The sequence below is a fragment of the Mus musculus genome, chromosome 1 (assembly GCF_000001635.26).
Source record: "Mus musculus strain C57BL/6J chromosome 1, GRCm38.p6 C57BL/6J".
In the NCBI taxonomy this organism is placed as follows: domain Eukaryota; kingdom Metazoa; phylum Chordata; class Mammalia; order Rodentia; family Muridae; genus Mus; species Mus musculus.
Window position 1 is genome coordinate 16,533,651 of NC_000067.6, and position 27,266 is coordinate 16,560,916.

Consider the following 27,266-nt stretch of genomic DNA (forward strand, 5'->3'; position numbering starts at 1 on the left):
TTGGTAAGGTTGAGTGGGTTCAGAGTGCCTGGTACCCAGGCACCCATATGAGACAATTGGTGGCTCCCTGCTCCCTACCAGATTCCTGGCCTGGAACATGAGCCACACCTCCCATATAGGAAACATGACCCTTGGTCATGTAGCCCAGAACAGAGTTCTTCATGCTAATAAGGTATCTCTAGGCCCTGAGGGTTTAGCCAATGAGCTTCCCTTTCCAGACTTTCCTTCCTGCAAAAGGTATTTAATCTCTGGTCCACCCTGAGAAGGTGGTATGCACCCATTTTCCACAATGAACACTCAATAAACAATTTGGAACCAAGAACTGTCTCTTTTATCAAGAACCACGATGGAGGAACATGGAGAAAGCCTTGCCTACAGAGCAGCACCACCTGAGCCTCTAGCAAAAGGCCCCTGTGCACCTCCAGACAACCACTGCTAAGCTAAGGACCAGTGAGCTAAGTGGGAGTTCCCCTCCCTCTGGCCCTGGGCTCACCCTCAGCCTCTTCAGCCCTCAGGCCTCTTCCATTCTTGGCTTCTCCATGATTTTCACAGTAAAGTGGATACCCCATTTTCCCAACTCAAGCACTTTGCTTGAGCCCAGCACCTGACAGTGCAGGGTAAACTCAATCTAGCATCTCTGCATTCTGCCCGGAAAAGCTGCATTTGCATACCACAACTGAGGGGTGAGATGCAAAACCACATGTGAGCAAGATCTTTCCTGAGGTTGGAGGTCGCGTTGCCTCTGGTGGAGGAAGGTCAGGGTGTGGAGTGTGGGTCAGGGTGAGGGTCAGGGTGTGGAGACAAGAGAAGGGGGTACTATTGGGGGAATCTAGGTGGGCTCTGTGGAAGCGTCTGTGGGCACGGCCTCTGGTAGAGCAGGGAAAGTTTGCTGCAGTTGTGGGCTGGGATATAGATGACTAGTTGTAATTTTTAACTGGCTATTCTTACATAGCTAAAACACTAATGAGTTAGATTAGCAGCTGCCTCTGTTGTCTTGATCTGTGTTTTCTCCTGTGTGTGAGCTGAGCTCTGTTACCAAATGTAAACTTGTATTACATTTGGCTATAGTGTAAAATAGTTATGGAAAGTACTCTTCTTTTGAATTCAATGTTACAATTGTACTATTTTTTTCTGTAATAACTGCCATGATTTGAACATGTTTGCTTTTATCTTAGTCATATTTAATCTGGGAAACTACCCAGATCTTCTTTTATCTTAGCTTTATCTGGATGAAGATCTGGGAGAAATGAAATTTCATTTCAGTAGTTTTTAAGGGTGAAAGTCTAATATCCCCTTTACTCCATCATCTTAATGTACAATGCTTCTCTTTGAACTGTATATGCTATAACAATCTAAAAGTGTGTTTTGCTTATCATATAACTTTCCTTAGGATGGAAATAGAAATAAATTTGCAAGAAGGGAAAATTAGGGACCAAGCAAAAAGATGACTTTTTTGATGGGCTGAGGACTGAGGCCCAGTGTCAGTGCAGTTAAGGTAAGTAGGTAACCTACCACCCTATCAGTCACTTTTCTCATTCTCAAACTACTGGACTATAAAAAAAGATTAAAGAATAAATAAATAAATAGATAAATAGATAGTTAGATAAATAAATAAATAAATAGTTTCCATAGTTATAGTGTCTCTTTACAACAATAGAACATTGACTAAGTAAGACACCACCATTTAGAGCAGGTGTTCCTTTTCAGATCGATCTCTATGGAAGCAACCCCACAGACATGACCAAAGGTGAGCTTCCTAGGTGATTCTAAATCTAGCCAAGTTACCAGTTGAGTCATTACAATCACTGAAGTATTCCCCTAGTAGAACAATCAGCAGGCATTGCTTCTTACACACATTCAGTTACATCTCTAAATGCTTTCTAATTGTGACGATTTTCCCAGGCTTCATTTTTGCAATCACTCCTCCCTCTGTCCTTTCCTTATTGACTTCACTCCCCCACGTCTTCATTAATGACTCCCCATTTATAAAGAACAAAATAATTCAAGAAGTTCAGGGACTTCTTTCTCATTCTTCTCTTTGGTAGTGGCACTCTGAATTAGGGAAATACATCAGTGTGAGGCAATGCCTACACTTCAGTAACTTAGAATTGGTTACTTCAGGTAGTTCTGACAGGGCTCGGCATCTTATCTACATGCTGTGTCAGCAAGAACATGTGAAAGACTAAGCCCAAACCATGAAAATGACCACTCACTCACATCTGCAGCTGCTGCTGGACCGTGGCTGCTGCCATCAGCCAGGACACTTTCTAGGGAGCTACTTAGTTCCCTTATACAAAAAGACCACTGGGTTCTTAAGGGCTGGGCCAAGAAACTGGCTCAAATGTGCTACAATTCCGTCATATTCTATTAGCTAAAGAGTCACAGGGCCTATGGGGATATTCTCATTCACATCACCACAAAATGTTAAGGCATTGGACAGTTTCAGCCCCAGAAGAGATGAAGGGTAAGTTGGGAGAAAGTGGGAAAAGCCCCAGGCAGGCCAAGTGTGAGGATGTTTGTTATGCCTGTAATCCCAGCACTTGGGAAACAGAAGCAGAAGACCTGTTACAAGTACGATGTCAACCTGTTCCACAGAGCAAGTTCAAGGCTGGATTATTTGATCACACTGTGAACTGAAAAAAAAATGGCTGTTTCAGGTTATGGTGTAGCTCAGCCCTTAGCACATACATTTCTTTAATCCCTCTGGCTGGAATACAGACATGACCTTAGTGCATACTTTTAATCCCAAACAATGAAGGTAAAGTTAGTTTGTAGAAGGAAGCACCCATATTTGAAAGTGATGATAGACAAAGTGATAGATCAGAGAAAGATTTGGCAGAATAGGATATGCCCAACTCTCATGAGAAGAGAGACAAAAGAAAATCCACTTAAGAGAGAGTGGTGCAGAGAAGAGGCAGTTTCACTGGGACAGTAGTACTGAGACAGATTGCAGGGAGGGAGGGAGAGAGGGAGAGAGAGATTCAGACACAAGAACAAGCCCGAGAATAAGAGCCAGATTAGAACAGATTGCCAAAGTTTAGTATTAGGCCAAACAGAGCAATTCAGTAAGAAACTGAGAGAAGCTAGATTGAATCAATTAGTGTGGAGTGGCGTTTGAGCCAGAGCACAGAAAGGACTAGGAAGAGTGAGCCTATTCAGGATCAAGTCTCAGAGGCTGAAAATGAAAGCATTGTAGGCCTAAATGAATGAAGACTAGAATGGAGACTAGAAGCTTCCAGACTAGGCCTAGGTTAGCAGACCAGGTAGTAAGCCTCAGAGATGGTAGTTACATCAGGTGAATAAAAGTTACACTGACAGAGAAGAAGGGAGAGAAGGAGGAGGTAAGTCTGCCGTAGCAGTGTAACAGGTAACCTGTAACATTGACTCCTGCTGTTCCTGGGACATATCGTAGTTGAAAGTGGGCCAGGACGCTGATAAACTAAGAAGTGGCCTAGGGAAGAACCAACAAGACAGTCAGACAAGCTTGAGCTAAGAGGTACCAGAGGGTTCACTACCAAGAGTAGGAGTTGGTTTTTCCCTACCCCTGCCCATTCCAACACCAACCTAAAGCTGGCTCATTCTACTCATCACTTACTCCTTCAACATAATGGATGCCAGTGTTAATAAGGCCTGTTGCCATGCTACAAAATCTACAGTTGGGAAATCAACATGGCTCTTCTCTGAAATCCATGGATGATAAACCCTCCATAGATGTTGGCTCTCACTTCTTTCCACTCCCTGTCCCAACACTGAGCACCAAACTTGGCTTGTTTGGTTGTTTGGGTTGTTTTGGTTTGGTTTGGTTTGGTTTTGGTTTTTCAAGACAGGGTTTCTCTGTGTAGCTCTGGCTGTCCTGAAACTCACTTTGTAGACCAGGCTGGCCTCGAACTCAGAAAGCCGCCTGCCTCTGCCTCCCGAGTGCTGGGATTAAAGGCGTGCGCCACCACTACCAGGCTCCAGTCTTTGTTTTTCTTGAGTTGATTTTATCTCCTTAGGTACATAAACTCTCCTCGAAACTCCCTAATCTGTGTGAGGCCTCGCTGAGGAGCTGCACGTGACCTTTCCAAGAGTAATCACCAGGCTTTATAAGAACTTTCAGGAACTTTTAGGAAGGCTTCAAGTACAGGCCAAATAGAGACTTAATGGAATTTTGGAAACAAAAAGCAAAAGCCCCTCAAGTGAAGAAGAGAACAGTACAGATGGGTAGCTATATGGTGGTTTGAAAAGGAAGGGCCCTCATGTTTGAATGTTTGGTCCTCAGTTAGTGGAACAATGGGAAGGATTAGGAGGCGTGGCTTTGTTGGAGAAGCTGTGTCACTGAGGGTGGGCTTTGAGATTTCAAAAGCCCAAGCCTCACCTGCCTGTGGATAGATGTAAGCTCCCAGCTACAGCTTCAGTACCACGGTTGCCTTTCTGCAACTGTGCTTCCCACCATGATGGAACTGACTCTCTGAAAGTGATAAATAAATAAATAAATAAATAAATAAATAAATAAATAAATGCCACCCTCCCAATTAAATACTTTCTTTTGTAAGTTGCCTTGGCTGTGGTGTCTCTTAACAGCAATAGAACAGTAACTAAGACAAGCTGAATATCCCAAACTTTTGGGGCTTGGTTTCTTAAGGGATAACAGGAAGCTGTATGCCAATCCTATGCATACAACTGTGGCACTTTCTATGAACTGAAGGGAGCTGGAAAGGAGTAGTAGCTTGACCAAAGATGGGACTCTCAGAATGCAGAAGCCTGTAACTAAGGCACAACTATAATGAAATGCTAATGAATCCCCTGGCTGAACTTGTAGGTGTCAGCGTCCTCTGTAGCACACAGGTAACGCCCTACAGAAAGAGGCAGGGCTCACTGTGTGTGATAGTAGGATTACATAGGCTTACCCTATGAGGCCAGAACCATCAGGTTAAATTTGTATTTCATGTTCCTATCTCCTTCCCAATCACATTGAAAGTCAGGATCCAACAAGATTTGTTTTGGAAAGATGAACATTCCCACCATAGGAGACCATCAGGAAGGTAGTCTAATTTTGGCTTAGCCCTTTTTTCTTTGTAATAATCCTTGGGTTTATAGAATTGTAAAAGTAAAGAACTTCAAGGGGGAGTGGAGAGATACCTCAGTGGTTAAGAGCACTAACTGTTCTTCCAGAGGTCCTGAGTTTAATTCCCAGCAACCACATGGTGGCTCACAACCATCTGTAATGGAATCTGATGCCCTCTTCTGGTGTGTCTGAAGACAGCTACAGTGTACTCACATACATTAAATAAATAAATATTTTTTTAAAAAATAACTTCAAGAAATAAATTTCTGTTCTTTATAAATGACCAAGTGTGGAAACAGGGATGTAGCTCAGCTGGTACAAGGCTTGCTTAGTATGCATGAAACCTTGAATTCTATCCTTAGAAGTGCAGAAACTCAGCTCAGAGCTATGCACCTCTATTCCTAGCATTCAGGAGGTGGCTGTAGGAGGGTCAGAGTATTAATGAAACTCAGGGGTCACACCTATGCCCTAAATCAGGTCTGGCCATCACCCTCAGCAAGGTGATGGTTAAAATTAAAAAGCAGAAAAAGATTTATTCAATGTGACCCCACTAGGAAGTGGGACAAAATGGTGCACTGAACCAGCAAGTCCATCTTTGGGATCCAGAACTGAGATTAAATTTTAAATAGAGGGCCTAGGATATGCACATCTAAGAGATCCAAATCAAGTGTAGTACCATCGTCTGGGCTTCAGGTGATCCTGTAAAGTGACCTGACTTGTTAAAACTGTATGAAATCTTTTTTGGGGAGAGAAGTTTTCATTCTAGCTGGGGCCTTTCCTTCTTCTAGCAAGAGCTCACTGGGGAAATTCCCATTTCTTTGGGGTTCACAATTTCAATTATCTGACAGTCAAACTGAAAGGTGCAGGTATCTCTTTAGAATATACACATTTCTGCCAGACCTGTTACAAAAGGACATCTTCTGCTACATGGCGAGTTTGAGGCCAGCCTCAGTACAAGAGACCTTGCAAAAAAAAAAAAGAAAGGACAAAAGGGATATGTGTGTGTATGTGTGTGTGCTCACACATGTGCAGCTGTGGAAATATCCAATCTAAGGTAGTTACAGTAGTTTACAGTGAGATGCAGCCTGAAGCCTGGTAGACAGAAAAAACAGTGAGCATATTATCTGGTCTGCAAGGCTCAGACAGTTTCCCAGTGCCACTGTCCACTAAAGAGGCACTAAAGAGGTTTGTCTTCTCCTTTTAAAAGAAAAGGAATTAAAAGTCTTAGGGGGCTGGAGAGATGGCTCAGCAGTTAAGAGCACTGGGTATCCTTCCGGGGGTCCTGAATTCAATTTCCAACATCCACATGATAGCTCACAATATAACAGTATGCAATGCCATCTTCTGGTGTGCAGATGGGCATTCAGTCAAAGGACTCATATACATTAAATAAACAGTTTGGTTTTTTTTTTTTAAGTCAAGTCACTTGCTGTCAAGTTTTTCAGAACTTCTAACAGAGGTGGTCTTGATGGATATTACCATATAAGCACAGAAACCCAGAACCAGGTTAAAGATAAGATTAGCAATGGTAAGCATGGAAATGTTGGGTCTGTTGTTACCACAAACTGTGGAGAATGGCTTCATAGTTGCTATATGGTACCTGTGAACAAGAGGCAGTAGAACAATCAAACTGGACAACTCTGTGAGTAGAAAGAAATTTATTTGGTGAATCAAACTGGTGGGCTATCTCTCTGGGACCAGAAAATAGTGGCAGATATCAGTTTTAAGAAGACAGATATTGAAAGGACAGGCCTGGGATACAGACGAAAGAGCAGTGGGGCTGCTCTGGTTCTGGGCTCTTTCTCGAGGTAGCTGACCATGAGGGTGGGGGTGGGGGCAGAGAAGGGAAGTAGTGGTTTTCCTGGTAAACAGAAAGCTACCTTAAGGGCTCCCTGTGGGATGCTGAGTTTGGGTTTCTGCTTACCCAGAAAATGGAGTCCTGCTCAGGACACTGTCAGCAGCACTGCTAGTTTCAGGGGGGGGGGGGGGTGGAGACACCCACTTTGTACCTAGTAATACCACATAAATCAGTATCCCCTCTAGAATACTCTTATTTTTATTAAATAAAAGAATTTAAGAACAGACTCCAATTGAATCTCAAGGACAATTTTATTAAAGTTTAAAAGAAAAACCCCCAGAGCAAACATGCTGTGAACCTTGGCAGCTGTCCAAAGGAGAACAAAGAAGGGCCAAAGGAAGCCATGTTATTTGAGTTAAGCCAGTATACAGTTCAGTTAGGACAAGCAGCCACATGACATTGGGTTGGATGTTACAGAAAGACCAAGGAAGCCCATGATACAAGCAAAAGCATTGTTAGGCTCTGACCAGCTTCCAAAGGAACACAGAAAAGAAGAAAATGGAAAAGTTTATTTGAGACAAGGTCTATGTAGCTCTGGACGACCTGGAACTCACCAAATGGACCAGGCTGGCCTCAAATTCTTTGAGATCCACCTACCTTTGCCTCCCAATGGCTGAGATTAAAAGCATTTACCACCACGACCAGCAAGTCACAGTATTTTGAGTCAGGACTTAGAAAGGTAGACAAAACCATCAGAACCTCATGGTAGCTTCTAAGGACTGGGATTATGGGAAGGAAAAGTATATTATAATGTTATTTTAAAGAAGTACTATTCATTCCTCCAAGCCTTTTAGCACAGCTTAAGGTAGACTCACCTTCCTAAGGAGTGGTCCCTTGGCCAAGTGACTGACCTGCCCAACTGGGATCAGCTCATAAGGAAGGAGACAATGGAGTGTCTTCCCCCAAAGGAAGATTCCATTCTTTGGAAGGGTAGAGTTTTCCCTTAGTGGGCCTTCAATACTACTCTAACATTATGGATCTCCAAAGGCCAAACTGGAAACAGAATTGATCCAGGACATGATGGAACATATTTCACTGGATTACAATGGATATTTAGCAGATATTATTGTGGTAAACGATCCTTTGACTGAACATATCCGAGGTACGTATTAAACAAAAGGAAAGGCGGTTCTTTTCCTGTAGACCTCTGAGTCCTCCTCTACCAATGTAAACAAGGCTCCAAGAAATGCACAGGCCATGAACAGACATTTCAAACTCAGGTGACCATAGAACTCTGTGGCAGAGAACACAACAGTGAAGTCCTGTTAGAAAACATGGCAGTGTCACTGGCAACCAAGTAGAAGGCTCTGCCAGCAGGTGAGACTGACAGCTTCTAATTTTCAGATAGGAATAGGACATTCCTGGTCAAAATAAGAAGAAGGAGGAGGAGAAGAGAGAGAGAAGTCTCAAACTCACGACAGATGGCTGAGGTACCTATGTAACATATCAAAGCAGATACTGGCAGAAACTTTCTCTCAGCATCCTCTGATACCTTTACAGCATCATCCTGGCTGGCATACTCCACCACCTACCTTCAACCTCTCAGCCCCTGAACTCTCTGTCTCCCACCTTCTCTTCCTTATATAACCCAACCATTTTGGCTACAAGATCTCTTGGTATCTTGGCCTCTTGGCTCATTTCCAGCCTCTTTACTCCTGGACCCTCTCTCACTCGCCAGACCCCAATCTTCTCTCCTCTCATAGCCAAGTTCAGTCTAGACCCTTCCTTTGTCTATGCCTTTGTCTATGTTTGTTAGTAATCACTGGCCTGCCCTCGGAAACATGGTGACAGCAGAACTGCCATCAAGATGAGATACATTGCCACTGTCACCACGAATCTTGTACTTTTCTTATGGGCATAGGCTAACACCCTTTATAAAAAGCCAGTACCTCCTCTCCCTGCTCCTTTTCCCTTCCACCCTCTGCTCAGAGGCAGCCTCTGCTGTGCCCCTCCCCCACCTCCATAGTCCTCTCATTTGAGATCTGTTGCATGATGTGTCTTTGTGGGGTCCCTTGTCTCCAACTCACCAAGGTACCTTCTGCGACTAAATCATGACAATGCTCTCCCTAATATCTACAAGAAACCTTCTCATCAACCATACCTTGAAGCAGTCATGTCCTCATTTTTCTATTCATTCAGAGAGAGAGAGAGAGAGAGAGAGAGAGAGAGAGAGAGAGACAGAGACAGAGACAGAGACAGAGACAGAGAGAGAAAAAAGGAAACCCCCATCTCTCTATCTCTATCTTTTCCCTCCCTCTCACCTTCCACCCTCACGGCAGAGATGAAGCCCAGGCCACTGGTCATGTTATTCTAACACTGTCCTGAAGTGGACATTTAAAACTGATTTGGCTAAAAAATTTGACTCTTCCCTTGGGCCTACAAAGTAAGTAAACACAGGATGAAAAGCTGGTGTTTCTGCCTTGTTTGTTTCCGTTTCCTGTTTTACTTATTTACACACGTAGGCATTCTAATCACTCAGAGGGTCTCTCTAGTCTTGTTCAGCCCCCTCCAGGCTGAAGATTCAAAGAGAAATCATTGTCCTAAATCTACGGTTACCTTCAATTCTAGGTGAAGCTCACAGGACAAAATTTTACTCTAAGGATGCAAGCTGGAAAAGATGCAGTCACCTCCCGAGACTGGATTGATGCCCTCAAATGATGACAAAGTGCCTATGAGCTTCCTTGGGACACATGGGTAAGCAATCTCCCTCAAACAGGGCACCAATGAGAGGCCAATGCAATAATTCCATCAAAGTCCAACTAGAAAACCAATGGGTTTGTTTGTTTTGCTTATATAACATGGGTGAGGTTGGATATAGAGAGCTCAAATAACTCAGATGCAGCTGTATTCCCCAGACCCACCATGGCATGGTGACAATGCATGAAAACTTCATCCTGCCAGATAAACAGTCTCCTTTCTGTTGTGGTAAATATTTAATATGAATTGGGGGTTTCTATCCTCCCTTTGATCATTCGGTTCCCAAAATAAAGGACACAAAGCCTTTATATATATAATAAGCCTTCAAGCACCAGAGCTGGGCAGATATCAACCCTCTGTGCTATTTTGTCCACTTCCCTGTCAAAAACCCTGAGTTGCCATGTTCTGCCTGGGTCACTTCTACTCTAAATGGCCAGCCCTCATAGCCATGTTTTCATGTTTCACCTACCCCATGGGATCTAATCTCGTCCTGCCTCCTACCCTAAGCCTAGGAACCGAAGCCCACCTACCTCTCTTCCGCCCAACTATGGGCTGTAGATGTCTTTATTGACCAATCAGGAAAAACTTGGGGGGCAATGTTGGTAAGCCTTTAACCTAAACATAAGAATTGACTTAAGGGGCTAGAAAGAGAACTCAACAGTTAAGAGAGGCTTTGGGATAGAAGAGTTCATTTACCACATGACAGCACACAACTATCTTTAAACTCCAGTTCCAGTGGGTAAGAGTCCCTCTTCTGGCCTCCACGGGCACTGTATCCACCTAGTACACATATAAAATAAAAATCAATAAATCATTTATATAAAAAAGAATTGACTTAAAATCTGTATAAAGGTCCATTAACTCAATCCCCCCCATCCCCCATCCCCCATCCCCCATCCCCCATCCCCCGAGCTGGTAGTTTAGGAACTCTTCTCCTTAAGCAAGTCTCCACCCTGGGGATGCCCTAGAACTTACTTTTATGCCACACTGACCTCAGATTCAGAGATCTACCTGCTTCTGCCTCCTGAGTGCTGAGACTAAAGGTATGCCACCAAATCTGCCTCTGCCACCATTTTTTCTTTGAGAAAGAGCATAGGCGTTAGCTGAAACCGTTATTTTATCATAGGGCATAAAATGCTCTAAAACAGTGCATACTTTTATGTAGGTTTGTTGTTGCTGCTTTTAAATAGGGTCTCACTATGTAAACCTGAGTGTCCTCAAACTCACAGAAATTTGCCTGCCCAGTGACGGGATTAAAGGCGTGGCCTGGGATTTTGTTTTAGGTATTGTTCAGTCAACTGGAAGGTTAGCTGGTTTTTTGACACATAGAATCTCTATGTAGCACAACCTGAAACTCCTATGTTAGTACAAGTCCCTCCTCTCGTCCTTCCTGACACTGGAAGCACGGGTGTGTGTACAGGTGGAAGTACACAGAGATCAAAGTCACAAAAGGCCTAAGAAAATGCCAAGTCCTACACGGAGGTTCTGACTCAGTAAATCAGAAATTGAGCTGAATAGTTGCACTATAACAATACTCTACAGCAGTGCTCCCCAACCTTCCTGACGCTGTGACCCTTTAATACCATTCCTCACGCTGTGGGGACCTGCAAACGTAAAATTATTTCATTGCTATTTCATAACTGTAATTTTGCTACTTTTATGAGTTACAACATAAATATCTCATGTGCAGGTTATCTGATGTGTAAACCTAAAGGGGTCGGGACCCACAGGTTGAGAACCATGGCTCTAAGCGCCTCTTGTGTATGTCATTGTGGGAAGCATTCCCTTCGGAACCACGATTCTTCAAGTATACATCGACTGAAGAAAAAACATGCCCTGAATGTCCACTAGAACACAACCAATCCATTTATCCATCTTGACATAAGTACACAAGAGAGCTTCGTTTTTCAGGCCAGCTTCACTTTGAACCTCTGCAGCAGCTTAGTTTGCTCTCCTAATTAAAAGCCGTGCCTGGCTTCTTGAAGTATGGCTGGCACTTGAACATCAGGCAGAGACTGGAAGCTTATTTAGAAAATCTAGCTGGCTACAGAAAAACAATTTATTTCTAGATACCGACGTTCCCCAGTGACAATTAGGCTCTTGTCGCCAGCTGCCATAGTGAAGCTTCACTGCTAACCAGCCCATGCCAGAGTGCATTTGCGTCAGCCTTAGCAACATCCAGACACAGGGAAAATAGAAAACAACAGTAACAAATAACTATAATCTACCACTAACATGGATAATAAAGAATAAAAAGAAGCCAGGTGGCGTTGGCACACACCTTTAATCCCAGCCCTGGGAAGGCAGAGGCAGGCGGATCTCTCTGAGTTCAAGACCAGTCTGGTCTACAGACTGAGTGCCAGGAAGGCCAGGTCTACACAGAGAGACATTGTCTTAAAAAATAAAAACAAAAGAATAAAAGGGAAGGGACTGGAGAGATGATTCAGCTGCTAAGACGTCTGACTCCCTCATACAGAAATACATGCAGGTAAAACACCAATGCTCATAAAGGAAAATTTTTTAAAAATTGTTATTTTCTTTTTTAAAAAAAGAATAAAGGTGGAGGGAGGCCTAGTCTATTCAACCTACTATAATGAAAATACCATAAGCTAGAAGGTTTTTCTTTCTTTTTTTTAAAGATTTACTTATTTATGTAATTTGTATATATGGTGTCTTGTCTGTACATACATTTGCACACTAGAAGAAGGCATTGGAACCTATGGGACTATAATTATAGATGACTCTGAGCCACCATGCGGTTGGTGGGAATTGAGCCCAGGACCTCTGGAAGAGCGTCCAGTGCTCCAGCCCGAGGACAGATCATTTCTAATCAACATACATATTCTTCTCACAGTTCTGAAAAATACCAAGTCAAAGAACAACACAGTGGCACATTCAGTGACTTAAACGGGCCTTGTGCTCTGTGCTCACATGGCAGGAGGCATGGCCCAAGAACTCCTGGGCTTCTTTGATAAAAATAAAACAAAACACTAATCCCATTAATGAAACAGAGTCCTCATAATCTAATTACTTCATAAGACCCTTCCTCTTCCTATTATTGCTTTGGGAATACGTTTTCAGCATAGGTATTTGGAGGCAACATTAACATGCAGACCTGACAAAGGCTAAGAATAAAGAAGTACAATGCAAACTATAGATGCTTATTTTAAAAAATAATCATTAATCAGGGCTGACACGGGAGGATCATGAATTTGAGATCAATCTGGGATATGTACCACCACCACTACTACTACTACTACTACTACTAATAATAATAATAATAATAATAATAATAAAATGTGCCTCTCATGCCTGCCTTCTTATTGTGCTAGGAGAATGGAGACAAAGCAAATAGTAAACAGAGAGAAAGATCCAAAAAATAGATCCACACCCCCTGATTTACAAGGTCCTTGCATGAATGAAGACAAAGGAAATCTCTGGCACAAGGGCTGTGAGGCCAACCCAGAGAGCATGAAGAGTGAGGTGGGAAGGTTGCCAGAGGAAGGGATCTGACAAGTTATTGTGATGGACTGAATTATTTGTCTGCCAGCCTTGAAGCTCCTCCTCTTAGCAACCCTCTCTGCCTGAGTGTTGTCAAGTTAGTGTGTCCTATTCTGTTCTCTGTTGGTTTGAGAAAACACCGTGAGCAAAAGCAGCCAAGGGAAGAGAGCACTGCTATGGCTTCTATCTCAGTCAGGGTTTCTATTCCTGTGCAAACATCATGACTAAGAAGCAAGTTGGGGAGGAAAGGATTTATTCAGTTTACACTTCCACATTGCTGTTCATTACCAAAGGAGGCCAGGACTGAAACTCAAGCAGGTCAGGAAGCAGGAGCTGATGCAGAGGCCATGGAGAGATGTTCCTTACTGGCTGGCTTCTGGCTTGCTCACCTTAATTTCTTATAGAACCCTGGACCATCTGTCCAGGATAACACAGACCACAGTGGGCCAGGCCCTCCCCCCATCAAACAGTAAAAGGTCCCTACAGACTTGCCTGCAAGCCAATCTGATGGAGGTGTTTTGTTAGTTAAGCCTCTGCTTCTCAAAGGACTCTAGATATGTCAAGCTGTCAAAGAACCAACCAGCACACCTTCCTATAGGACCTGTGTGCCCAGCATATCCTCAGCAAAAGTGATGAGTCACTTTGGAGCAGATGGTTTTTAAAAGCCAATGTGTAGTGTAACACATACCCCTTTCCATGCACTACAGCATCAGCAACATTATAGGAGGGGAGGGGAGGGGAGGGGAGAGGAGAGGAAAAGGATATAAGCCTTTCCTTTTATTAGTATCTAGAACTTAGAGGTCATTTGTTACCAGAGCATGAACCAATATGTTCTGACATATTGTCTGATATTGCCTATGCCATGGAAAAATGATAATTGTGGGAGTATCATTATGTGCGTAAATTAATCGATTACCCTTGCTTATTTAGCAAATACTGAAAGTTTTCTTGGGTACTAAGTATATAGTGAGTAAAAAAGGCAAATGGAGAAGTAGTTTGAATGTGCTCAGCCCAGGAGTGGCACTATTAGAAGGTTGGAATAGATGTATCACCATGGGCATGGGCTTTAAAACCCCCATCTAGCTGCCTGGAAGCCAGTTTTTCACTAGCAGCCTTCAGATGAAGATGTAGAACTCTCAGCTCTTCCTGCACCATGCCTGCTGAGATGCTTCCATGTTCCTGCCCTGATGATATTGGACTAAATCTCTGAACTTGTAAGCCAGCCCCAATTAAATGTTGTCATAAGACTTGCCTTGGTCATGGTGTCTGTTCACAGCAATAAAACCCTAAGACAAGTACTGTCAAATTATTTATGAGAAAGGGAAACATTGCAGTGGATATTGATCAGTAAATATTTCCAGTCATAGGAGAGAGAAGATGAGGAAGAGGTTCTGGGGCCAGGAAGTACTTATCACAGATGTTTAATCTCTGTCTACCATCCTAGAATAGTATTTAAAATTGATAAAAAAAAATCTCCTGGAAAACATACATAAAATCTATTAGACCTTATAACCAAGCACAGCAAAGATACAAAGCCAATGTAAAGGAGCTCGTATATAGCTCAGTGTGAGAGCACTTGGCCAGCATTTATAAAACATTAATTTTTCTATTCCAAGGATCATTAGAAATAAATCAATAGGATTTATGTATACTAAAAGCAAGCAGTACGACATTTGGAAAACCATTTTATGCAAGGGCTTCACAGAGTATGTAGAGCTACACAGTGAGACCTTGTCCAAAAAATACAAAGTCTCACATCAAAAAGTACATTTGGAAAAAAGTTTGACAAAGGGAGTATAGGGCCTACACACTGGAAACCACAGAATACTTCAGAGAGAAATGAAGAAGCCTTAGACAAATGTGAAGACAGCTCATGTTTAGAATCAGGAAGACAAGCCAGGCAGTGGTGGCCCATCCCTTTAATTCCAGCACTCAGGAGGCAGAGGCAGGTGGATTTCTGAGTTCGAGGCCAGCCTAGTCTATGGAGTGAGTTCCAGGACAGCCAGGGCTATACAGAGAAACCCTGTCTTGAAAAACCAAAAAACTAAACAGACCCCCCCAAAAAAAAATTAGGAAGACTTAACTAGCAGTGTAAGCATTGACACAGTACCATTTGCTAAAGTGATCTACAAGTTCAACATTAACATGATTAAGATCCCAGAGAGATTCTTAGCAGGATTCAACAAACCAATCTCAAAATCCACATAGAGATTCAAGAGACCGCCTGCACTAGACCAGAGATCCTAGATTTCACCTACTTAGGGAAACGTTTGCTACCTGGAAACATTACAGCAGGTGCCCAAGTTTGCTCCAAGAGTCTAGCACCACATAATGGACCTGGGCTTCCGCTACTCAGGCAGACCAATGCTGCCTGGAAATGTTAGTTGCCCAGCTTGTGTGATCTCCTTAACTAGGATGCACCTACAATGCCCCAGGAATTCTGCTGTAGGTTCCAGACAGTAGATGACTCTCAAGGAAGATTAGGGATGGACCCTGAGCACCTCAAAGTATCAGACTTGAGATGAAAAGAACATCTCAACCCTACTAAGACTTAGGCTCTTCCTAAACATTGTAAAGCCCTCCACTTAAAGAAGAAAGGTGCCAGGCGTGGTGGTGCACGCCTTTAATCCCAGCACTTGGGAGGCAGAAGCAGGCAGATTTCTGAGTTTGAGGCCAGCCTGGTCTACAAAGTGAGTTCCAGGACAGCCAGGGCTATACAGAGAAATCCCTGTCTCGAAAAAACAGAAAACAAACAAACAAACAAAAAAAAAAAGGAGGAGGAAGAGGAGGAGGAGGAGGAGGAGGAGGAGGAGGAGGAGGAGGAAGAAGAAGAAGAAGAAGAAGAAGAAGAAGAAGAAGAAGAAGAAGAAGAAGAAGAAGAAGAAGAAGAAAGGTAACTTAAACAAAAAGAATGAAAGGAAGAAGGAAGGAAGGAAAAAGGAAATGTCTGAGGGTTTCAATTGCTGTGAAGAGACACCATGATCAAGGAAACTCTTATAAAAGAACACATTTAATTGGGGCTGGCTTACAGTTTCAGAGGTTCAGTCTATTATCATCATGGCAGGAAGCATGAGATGGTGCAGGTAGACTTAATGCTGGAGGAACGGAGAGTTCTACATCTTGATCTGAAGGCAGTCAGGAAGAGACTGTCGTCTGCACTGGACAGAGCCTGAGTGCAGGAGAACCCAGAGACCACCCCACAGTGACACACTTCCTCTAACAAGGCCACACCTCCTAATAGTGCCACTCTCATGGCCCAAGCATTCAAACACATGAGTCTCTGGGGGCCAAACTTATTCAAACTGCCACAGGAAATAACCAACAAACTACTCCAGATGTGTAAGTCCCAGCACAGAAAGAAGAATGTCAAGAAAAACCATGACAGCATGTTTCTTCCAAAAATCCCCAATCTCATAGTAAAGGCCTCCAGTCAGAATGACCTGGAAGAACTTCCAGACAAACAACTCAAAAGATTGATTTTAACTATATCCAAAGAACTCAAAGAAGACATGACTATAACCCAAGATAACAGGTACAAGTGTGGAGGCAGTTTATGGATTGGGAAAAAAAATCCTTCACAGCTATACATTTCTCAGAGCCTTATAGTGTCAAGAATCTAGACACTAGATTGATTATATAAAGAATTCAAAACAATTGTACATAATGAAACAAACAACCCAGTTAAAAAATAGGCTATGTACCTGATCAGACAGCTTTCAAAGAAATATAAATGGTTAATAAACTTTTTAAGTGTTCAACATGATCAGTAAAGTGCAAATTAATTTTGAGATTAGTCAGAATGGCTACCATCAAGAAAACAAATGCATTTGTCATTAAGAGAAAATTCATTCACTGTGTGGAATTGTAAGTGGGTGATTTCTATGGAAATCAGTATGGAGGTTGCTCACAAAGCAAAAAATAGAACTATCATGTGACCCAGAAACACCATGTCATGCTTGGACACATATCTGTCATGCCAGTACACCCCGACAGACGCCCCAAACAGCATCTCCTCCTTCTGAGATATCCATATTCACAGCTACACTATTCACAACAAACAAACAATCAAAAAATGGAGTCAGCCCATGTGTCCATCAACTGAAGACCTGATAATGAAAATGTGATATAAATGCACAATGGAATGTTGTTCAGCTGTAAAGAAAAATGAAAGTAAGTAATTTTCAGGAAAACAGATGAAACTGGAAAAATATTCTAAGTGAGCTATATAGAGAGCCTAGGAGTTTTTTGTTTTTTTGTTTTTGTTTGTTTTTCTTTCTTTCTTTCTTTTTCTTTTTTTTTTTTTTTTTTTTTTTTTGAGACAGCGTTTCTCTGTGTAGCCCTGGCTGTCCTGGAACTCACTCTGTAGATAGGAAATGAGGAAAAGAGGGTGGGTGAGCCTGGGAGCTAGGGTAGGTTAACCAAGATCAGAACCCCTTAAGGGTTCCTTTAAGAAAAGGAGTTTGAATGGAAATAGCATGGATGGGTGACCAATGCTGCTCCCACGAGACATGTTGTTAAACAAAACTCTCCGTGTCACACATGAAATACCTCCCTATGAGTTATTGGTCAGGGATCCACAACAGTTCCATATTTAAAAATTAATTCAGAATGAACAAAGGCCCCAAATTTAGAGGTAAAAGTAGACATCTCTTACAAGAAGATATATGTGGGCTCAGTCCACAGTGCCATAACATGAAGACAGGCAGAAATCTTTTTCTTTTTCTTAACTTTTTAAATAATTTTTATTTTTTGAGCCTTGGCTGTCCTCTCTTTGTAGACCAGGTTGGCCTTGAACTCAGAGATCTGTCTACCTGTACTTCACAAGTATCGGGATTAAAGGCAGGTGGCACCGTGCCTAGCTTTTGGTATAAATCTTAATGACTTTGGATCAGTCAACCATTTTCTGAATTTGACCTGCAAAAAATAAAACAAACAAACAAACAGATATTGGATTTGATTTGTAAAAAAAAATTAAATTTGTGCTTTGAAAGAATACTGTCAAAAAGAAGTGGCAAAAAGATGGTCCTGAGGCTAAGATGCTGGCTGCCTTTTCAGAAGACGAGGGCTTGGTGACCAGCACCCATGTGATGCTTTCCAGTCCCTATAACTGCAGTGCCAGGGAGCCTCTGCGGGCACTGCACACACGTGGCAGACATACAGGCAGGCAAGCAAGCAGGTAATTCACAGACTTGAGCTTTTTTTTTTTTTTTTTTTTTTTTTGAAGTCGAGACAACCCACAGAATGGTAGAAAATATGTTCAAATCTTGTATCTAAGGAGATCTAGTGGCTGGGATATGTAAAGAGCTCAGGACTCCCCAGCAAAGTGACCAGCAAGTGAATCCACTGTGGAGATGTGCAGAGGCTGCGCATGTGTATGAGGGACTTATGGAAGAGAAGAAAATGCTTGGCATGGGAGGAGAGTCTATACAACAAAGCAAAGCCACTTTAAAGGCTGACATGTATGGTTCATGAGATATGTCAATATCTCAGTTTAAACATTTTAAAAATCACATTTCATGTGCTCTGTGTGTTCATGGGTACACACACAGAACACATGTGGAAGTCAGAAAAGAACTTTCAGGAATCTCAGTTCTCTCTTCTCACTACATGAATTCTGGAGTAGAACTCAGATAACTAGGTTTGGCAAAGAGTGCACATACTGAGCCCCAGTCCAGTATCCCAATTTTCAAAAAAAAAATGATGAATTTATTTGAAAGATCCTGACAGAATGTAAAAGGTCACAGAAGCCCTGAAATTGGCAAAATAGATTTCATTGTTAGTAGAAGTAGCTTCACTGATTTAGAAAAATAGACGTGCACAATGCTCTGGCCACTCCTTGAACCCATGTGTCTGCCAATGTTTTGACCGTTATTGAACCCATGTGTGTGCCCACTGATGAAGCCCATTGCCAGGTGTTTGTGATATTGGTTGCTGAGAAAGAGTCAGAAAATCTCCCCAGCAACCACAGCCCGGCCAATCCTGAGTTGCTACACCTGCACCAGACTCTTTCCTTGTACCCCTCCCATACCCATTTCTTGAGAATAGACATGGTTTAGATCTGGAAATCCCCTACTTCCCCCTTCTTCTTTCCCCCCTGAGGGCCTATAAAAACTGGGACCTCTTTCCCCTCGAGGTCGACTCCTCTACCCCTGCGTGGGATATGAGTCGTCTCCAGAGCTCTGGCTTTTCCCGAATAGAGCCTCATGTGGTTTGCCGCAGACCTTCTGGGTCCCTTTGTCTGCGTGGAATGGGTCTCTGGTCACAGGTGGGCAAAGAGTTGGCGAATGACAGACAGACCAACATGCAAGATTGTGTAGAATCTGAATGTAATGTCAAATTGAGCATCAAACTTTTTATACAGAAGAAAATAGGGAAGTTAGGTGACACATCGGCAAGGTACAAATGAGGTTACCAGATATTTAATGACTCTTACAAAAAACAGAGGAATGTAAACACAAAGACTGGCAACAACTGGGCAATAAAACAACTGAGACAAAGTCAGCCCTATCTAAGGTCAGCTATAGTCTTAGAAGCCAGGTGTGAGGTTTTACACTCCTAGGGCAAGGGCTTTCACACCCAAGTCATGGTTCTGATTAGGGAGTTCTGATCTAGCTAACCATCTCATGAATAATGCAATACTCTAAAACCACAGCCTGATCTACTTCCTAAACCATTGTAAATTCCTGTATATGAAAGCGACTTGGCTTTTATTCTAAGTGATAGTGTTGGAGGACTTTCTACTAATAAGTAATGTAGTCTGCCATACATAACTATAATAAGAATTCTAAACTTACTTTGCTAAGCTTGCCTTGAGATTTCTAACTCTATGTAGTAGAGAGTAAAGCCTGATTTCTTTCACTATCTCTCTTACAATACTAGAGGCAATTCTGGATGTCACTGAATAGGCAACATTCTTACTGAATTCCAAGCCCAGGATCTGCTCAAGGTTTACCTAGGGCATTGGTGAAGGCCAGGAAGCAGAGTTCGATTTTTCTTAGGTATTTGGCAAGTCATTGCTTGGAGGCACCTATAACAAAACAATACTGAAAGGAAGCACACAGATCCATTCACAAGGACAAAATTGGAGCATACGTGCTATGGAATGCCACAGTTCCAGGAGACTAAGTTTCCGTGAAACTCTTTGCCTCAGGACTGCATCCAGGCTTTGGCCTGTCATGCATGTCACTACTGGAGTGTGCGTGGCAGTGGTTTGCATCAAGCTTGGTCTCTTGTGAGTTCTTGGGGGTCCGCTATTATCCCGAGGCCTGAGCGAGGGGCTCCTCTCAGGGTCTTTCATATTTATTCATTTCATGTGTAGCCATTTTGTCTGCATGTATATCTGTGCATCACATGTGTGCAGTGCCAGTGGAGGCCAGAAGAGGGCGTCAGATGCTCTAGAACTAGAGTTACCAGCAGTTGTTACCCACCACATGGGTGGTGGTAACCAAACCTGTCTCTACAAGACCAGCAAGTGCTCTAGCCATTGAGTTATCTATTCAGCTTAGCAATTTCTTAGTTTTAAAAATACTTGGATGTAGAGCTGGATGGTGGAAGAGCACATCTTTAATCCCAGCACTCAAAAGGCAGAGGTAGGTGGATCTCTGATTTCAAGGCCAGCCTGGTTTACAGAGTGAGTTCCAGGACAGCCAGGACTACACAAAGAAACCCTGTTTCAAAAAAGAAGAGAAGAGAAGAGAAGAGAAGAGAAGAGAAGAGAAGAGAAGAGAAGAGAAGAGAAGAGAGGAGAGGAGAGGAGGGGAGGGGAGGGGAGGGGAGGGGAGGGGAGGGGAGGGGAGGGGAGGGGAGGGGAGGGGAGGGGAGGGGAGGGGAGCAGTGGACACAGCTAAAAGCTGTGAGGGGAGGAACAGACCTGCCACTGTGAAACATGTTTGGGTAGAAACACCCAGAGGTCCACTCACAGTGGGAGCCACTATGATATGCAAGTGTGCAGTGGAGAGAGGGGAGAGAAAGAAGAGTTAAGTACAGTCTTTTCTATGCTTGCTGCTCTCAGTAATACACATCATTGCTTTGGTAGAAATTGACTTGCCTCTAAAGACTGTCATGAGTCATGCAAGCCTTGCAAGTTCAGGACTGGAATTAAATCAGTGTTAGTGAGCGCTGTGACCCACTGACTTTACCCTTGAGTAGGAATGTAGTCTGGTTTTTTTTAAATTTATTTTATTTATATGAATACACTGTAGCTGTCTTCAGACACAAAAGAGGGCATCAGATCCCATTACAGATGGTTGTGAGTCACCATGTGGTTGCTGGGAATTGAACTCAGGTCCTCTGGAAGAGCAGTCTGTGCTTTTTAACCACTGAACCATCTCTCCAGCCTCAGAGACTGTTTTCTTATCTGTACTGTGTGCTTTTTAGCTCGGATCTAGAAGGTTTGGGAAGAAGCAGCCCAGAAATAGAGATGGTACTGGCTAAGTCAAAGCCAAAGAAATCCAAATTCAGAAAAACTTAGGAGAGCTTTCTAACGTAAACATTGGTTTAAAAAACTATACTGAGAATGAAAATGAGAAAAGAAAGCAACTAAACTATAAAATGTTCTCACTTCTCAAAGGAAGAAAGGGATGTTCTAACTAAATGTGCAATCAGAACTAAGCCAGGTAATTACTGAGCTCTCCGACTGTTTTGAACTGTGGTAAAGGCTCTTCTTATGTTAAAAAACACTCCAGTAGTGACATGCATGACAGGCCAAAGCCTGGATGCAGTCCTGAGGCAAAGAGTTTCACGGAAACTTAGTCTCCTGGAACTGAGGTACTGAGAATTGAATCCAGGTCCGCTGCAAAAGCAACAAGTGCTCTTTCTCATTGAGCCACTCTCCGGCCCAATGTATGACCTTATTAAAGTGTTCTTGAACCTGGTTTGAGAGAACTTTATGGAGAATTTTACAAGTATGTTCATCATCAAAGAAATGAGTCTCTAATTTTCTCTTCCTCCTGCTGCTCTCTGTCATGTCTGCATCTGATTTGGAATCAAGGTAATTGTGGACTTTGAATGAGAATGGCTCCCATAGACTCATACATTTGAATGCTTCCTCCATAGTTGGTAGAATTGTTTGGGAAGGATTAGGAGGTGTGGCCTTTTGGGAGGATGGACTTAGAGATTTAAAAAGCCCACATGATTCATAGTTCTGCCTCCAGGCTGTTGTCTCAACATGCAAGCTTTCAGCACCATGCCTGCCTGGCTGCCCCCTGCTGCCATGCTCCTTGCCTTGCTGGTCCTGGGCTCACTCTTGGATATTGTAAGCAAGTTCCCAACTAAATACTTTTTTGTTTTATTACCTGGTCAGTGTCTCTTCACAGCAACAATGTAACTAAGACAATAACAATGTTGGGTTTACAGAATGAATTTTATAGTGTTCTTTCCCTTTCTATCTCAGGGCCCCCAATGGAGGGGCTAGAGAAAGTACCCAAGGAGCTGAAGGGATCTGTAACCCTATAGGAAGAACAACAATATGAACTAACCAGTACCCCCCCCCCCCCCCAGAGCTCGTGTCTCTAGCTGCATATGTAGCAGAGGATGGCCTAGTCGGCCATCATTGGGAGGTCTTGGGAAGATTATATGCCCCAGTACAGGGGAATGCCAGGGCCAGGAAGCAGGAGTGAGTGGGTTGGGGAGCAGGGCAGGGGAGGGGGGCATATAGGGGACTTTCAGGATAGCATTTGAAATGTAAATGAAGAAAATATCTAATAAAAATTGTTTTTGAAAAAAAATAGTAGTTTGGCATTTGGGTGAACTCTTTAAACAAAATTTCAAATTTAGCAGTAGCCTCATTTGGTCCTGGACTTATGGATCTGTTTATTTTTATTATCTTGATTTAATTTTGATAGATCATATATATCTGAGACTTATCCATTTCTTCTATATTTCTAGTTTTTTCAAAATAATTTATTTACTTTATGTGCATTGGTGTTCTGCCTGCATGCATGCCTGTGTGAAGGTGTCAGATCCCCTGGAACTGGAGTAATGGACAGCTGTGAGTTGCCATGTGGTTGCTGGGAATCGAACTCAGGTTCTCTGGAAGAACAGCCTGTGTTCTTAACTCTAAGCCATCTCTCCAGCCCCCTCTAATTTTTATTAAATATAAATACTGAAGGTATTCCTTAATGATTCTCCACATTTTGTTGAGTCAGTAGTAACTATTAAGGCCTAGATAAAATATTAAGGCCTAGATGGAATGTTAAGGCCTAGGCAACTGTTACCTGGCTAGCCAGCCATTCTGTACTGTTACTAATATTATAAAGAAAATTTTTCATGTGTTTCTGCTGTTACTAGCAAACTTTCTCATGACCAAGTTGGTTACATATTCTGTTGTGTTCTGGGCTCTGAGAAACCAATCGTGATAGAAGTCAGTAGAACTGCTTTGTATAGTTAGCCTTAATAAGCTTGGATCCAAACCAACCACCTGGCAACACTTCTTGCATCTGTGTATAAACTTTTGTGGTATTTGCTTTTATAAGCTGCCCCTGGGATGGACCCACCATAAGAGAGACACCTGCACCAATATAAGAATCTAAGGCTTTCATTTTGAGTAAGGATCAAATAAAGTTGAAATCCCCAAGACTTCCCTGGGAACTGACACCCTACTTAGCAGAAAGAGATGTGTATGTAGATAACTGACATCCTGGTTGGCAAGTTAAGAGATGAATGTTAAACAAGGCAAGTCCCTGCCACAGTTGAATACCCCAGCCAATGGGAATAGGATAAGTGTACAACAAAGACATGCTCCTAAGGGAATCCTTATCCCTAAATCCTGATTGGTGGAATAACTTGGCACAACTGTTTGTAGATTTTGGGCTTAAAAGCCCTCTAATATTTCGACTCACCATCACAGTTCAGATCCTGATTGTGGCCCTGATTGATCAGTCCTGGGGTGTATGCTTAATAATTTATCCCTGTCTGACAGACATTGGGTTTGTAAGGAACCTCCTAGAACCCAAAAGCAACATCTTTTTTTTAAGCCTCTATGTTATTAATTACTTCCATGATCTTCACCATCTTTTGCAGTCAACTCTACTTGTGTTTGAGTCCCCACCACACATCCTGCGGATCTGAGGCGCGTTATTAGCTTATTTATCAACCTTCTTATTTCTTTTTGTCCTTCTTTTTATTTGTTTTATTAATGCTCACAATAATAAGTTTAAAAAAAATCTTAGAACATCCTTGGCTGTACTCCAAATGTTCTAGCAAGTTGTGATTTTTATTTTTATTTGACTCAGTAAAAATTTAAATTTCTTGATTTCTTCAGTAACTCGTTGGTGATTCAAGAGTAATTTTCAGTGTCATTATGTGTGTGCAGGTTTTCTTGCTATTGGTTTCTAGGTATTTATCCCTGTGTACTCTCATGAGATACAAGAACTATTTTGACAATTTTATATTAGTAGGGCTTGATTTATTATCTAGAATGGGAGGGTACACTGCTGATATAATGCTTTGATCTTATTTATCCAACCTTTTATCATTTACTTAAAGCAAAAATGTTCAAGATTATTTCTTCTAGCTTTCCTTTCTTTTAAAAATTATCTCTTTTACTTAAATGTATATAAGTGTTCCTGCCACATATGTACGGGTGTTCATGGAGGCAAAAAGAAGGTAATGGATTCCCTAGAGCTGTTCAAAGAGGTTGTGAACCACTCAGTGTGGGTGCTAGGAACTGAACTCAGGTCCTCTGGAAGAGTAGCAAGCACTCTTACCCACTGAACTATCTCTCCAGTCCCTCCTCTAGCCTTTCAACATAGGTACTTTATCATTACCTATAAGGTTCACTCTCAGTGCAACACATTGTATGGGTTGAGACAAGTGTATAATGACGTGTATCTACCATTACTTTACCATCCAGAATAGCTTCACTGTACCCAAATCTCAGATTCTGACGATCTGAACGACACCCTGCAGGCTACAGCAAAGTGTCTTGGGGGGGCACCTTATGCTGCTCATCATTCTAACTTCTGCTCTGTTTTATTTTATGCATATATGTGTTTTATATGCATATATAGCTGAGCATATATATACATGCCCGGTATATATACACGGAAGCTAAAAGAGGGCATTGGATTCCCATGGAACCGAAGCTATAGACAGTTGTGAGTCATCATTTGGGTGCTGGGGATCAAACGTGGATCTCCTGAAAGGGCACCCAATGCTCTTAACTATTCATCTCCTCTTTAACCCTTGTTTTTTTCTCGTCCACTGTGAGTTTAACAGGACTTCTGTGTTGTGCCCTCTGCACCATTGTAGCTAAAACCTCTGAAAGCATGAATTAAAGTACATATTTTCTTCCTTAATTCTGAGGTATTTTGTCATGGCAATGGGGAAATAAGTTAAAACAGCTTGGTAGCTTGCTTCCTTTTATACTAAATGATATTCCTTTGTACTGATATACCACAGCTTATATTTAATTTTAAAAAATGATTGTGTGTGTGTGTGTGTGTGTGTGTGCATGTACCATGGAGTAAGTGTGTGTGGAGGGCAAAGGACATACTTGTCGGCTCTCTGCTTCTATCATGTGGGCCCTGGGTGTCACACTTGGGTCATCAGGCTTGGTGGCAAATGCTTGAGCCCACCACTGGTTATTAATCTATCTAGTTACTAACGTCATTGTGGTTCTTTGAATGTTCTTGGTCCTAGGGAATAGTACTTTGGCTTTGTTGGAGGAAGTGTGTCACTGTGGAGGTGGGCTTTGAAGGTCTCCTCCTATGCTCAGGCTACACCCATTACAGAAGAAAAGCCTCCTCCTGGCTGCCTTTAGATCAAGATGTAGAACTCTCAGCTCCTTCTAGATCTCCATGCCTATCTGGATGATGTCAGTCCCACCACGCTGATAATGGACTGAACCTCTGAACCTGTAACCAGCCCCAATTAAATGCTGTCCTTTATAAGAGTTGCCTTGGTCATGGTGTCTGTTCACAGCAATGGCAACCCTAACTAAGACAGTTATCTTTGTTGCTTCCTTTTTTTTTTTTTTTTTTTTTTGGCAATTCTGAATAAAGACACTACAAACACTTTGTGTAGGTTACTGCATATACATAAAAGTTAATGACTCATTTGAATAAGTACCAAAAAAGAAAAAAATCCAGAACTGCTAAATCACATTGTAGGAATAAGCTTTACTTTTATAAGAAACTGCCACACTGACTTCCACAACGGTTCCAGTAGCAGTGAATGAAGAGCCCCTGCTGAACTGAGACCTCTCTGCAGTGTCTGGGTGCCAGTGCTCCAGGCTTTAGCTAATGCAGTAAATGTGGTGTGGGATCCCACCGCAGTTGTATCCTGCACTTTCTAATGGCTTACCAATGTGTATGACCTTATGTTTAACTTCAATCTAACATTGAGTGGACTTGTTTAATCAAACATAAATGTCTCTGGAAGGTTATGCCTGACAAGTAGAATTCTGTGAGGAGATGAGCCATAGTGATGCACACCTTTAATCCCAGCACTTGGGAGGCAGAAGCAGGCAGATCTCTGGGAGTTCAAGGCCAGCCTGTTCTACAGAGTGAGTTCCAGGACAGTCAAGGCTACACAGAGAAACCAAAACCAAAACAAAAATTAAACAAACATTATATATCAGCTTTTGCTATTTTCTGCTTTTATAAATGTAGCAGTTTACAAGGTTTATTAAAATGTCACCAGGAAAGTTATATGTAAAATATGATTTGTGATTTTTTCTATGCTGGAAAGTAGAATTATCTTTTCTTATAAAATCAATACTTTCTCTAGGCACTGTGACACATGATTAAAACCCCAGTACTAGGGAGTCTGAGGCAGGAGGATGGTCAGTTTGGGTTACCGAAACTACAAATGAGACCCTTTTTGTTTGTTCCAAACAAAAGGGGTGGCCATCACATTAGCACTAGACTTTTTAGGTCATTTATCTTATTCTTTTAATTAAGTGCACATCATTTGGTCATACTGATGCCAAGATAAAAGGTCTGTAACATCCAGTTGTCCTTTTTAAATACAAAGCCAAGTATGTCTCAAGAACGAATACTTACTGCCACAAGTTCACACCAATGAGCCGACATTTTTGAAACCTTTAAAATATGTACTGAAACACTTTTGTAAGATTGTAAATAAAACCTTTTAGACAGAACTGAAATAATCCCTGGGGACTGTAAGCAATTATGCCTGAAAAACCAATATCTTTTAATTAAA

The 27,266-nt window shown here is 42.2% G+C and overlaps 1 protein-coding gene across 1 annotated transcript in view; it reads right to left on the reverse strand.

Moving 5' to 3' along the window:
• Positions 1-7,137: 7,137 nt before the first annotated feature.
• The window catches only part of Ube2w (ubiquitin-conjugating enzyme E2W (putative)), a 78,673-nt gene continuing 58,544 nt past the window's right edge, over positions 7,138-27,266 (reverse strand). The window contains exons 6-7 of the mRNA NM_001271016.2: positions 10,299-10,382; positions 7,138-8,139 (exon numbers count right to left, since the gene is read on the reverse strand). Of these exons, the coding sequence (NP_001257945.2) occupies positions 8,122-8,139; positions 10,299-10,382 (102 nt within the window). The 3' untranslated portion in view covers positions 7,138-8,121. The remainder of the gene's footprint in view (positions 8,140-10,298; positions 10,383-27,266) is intronic.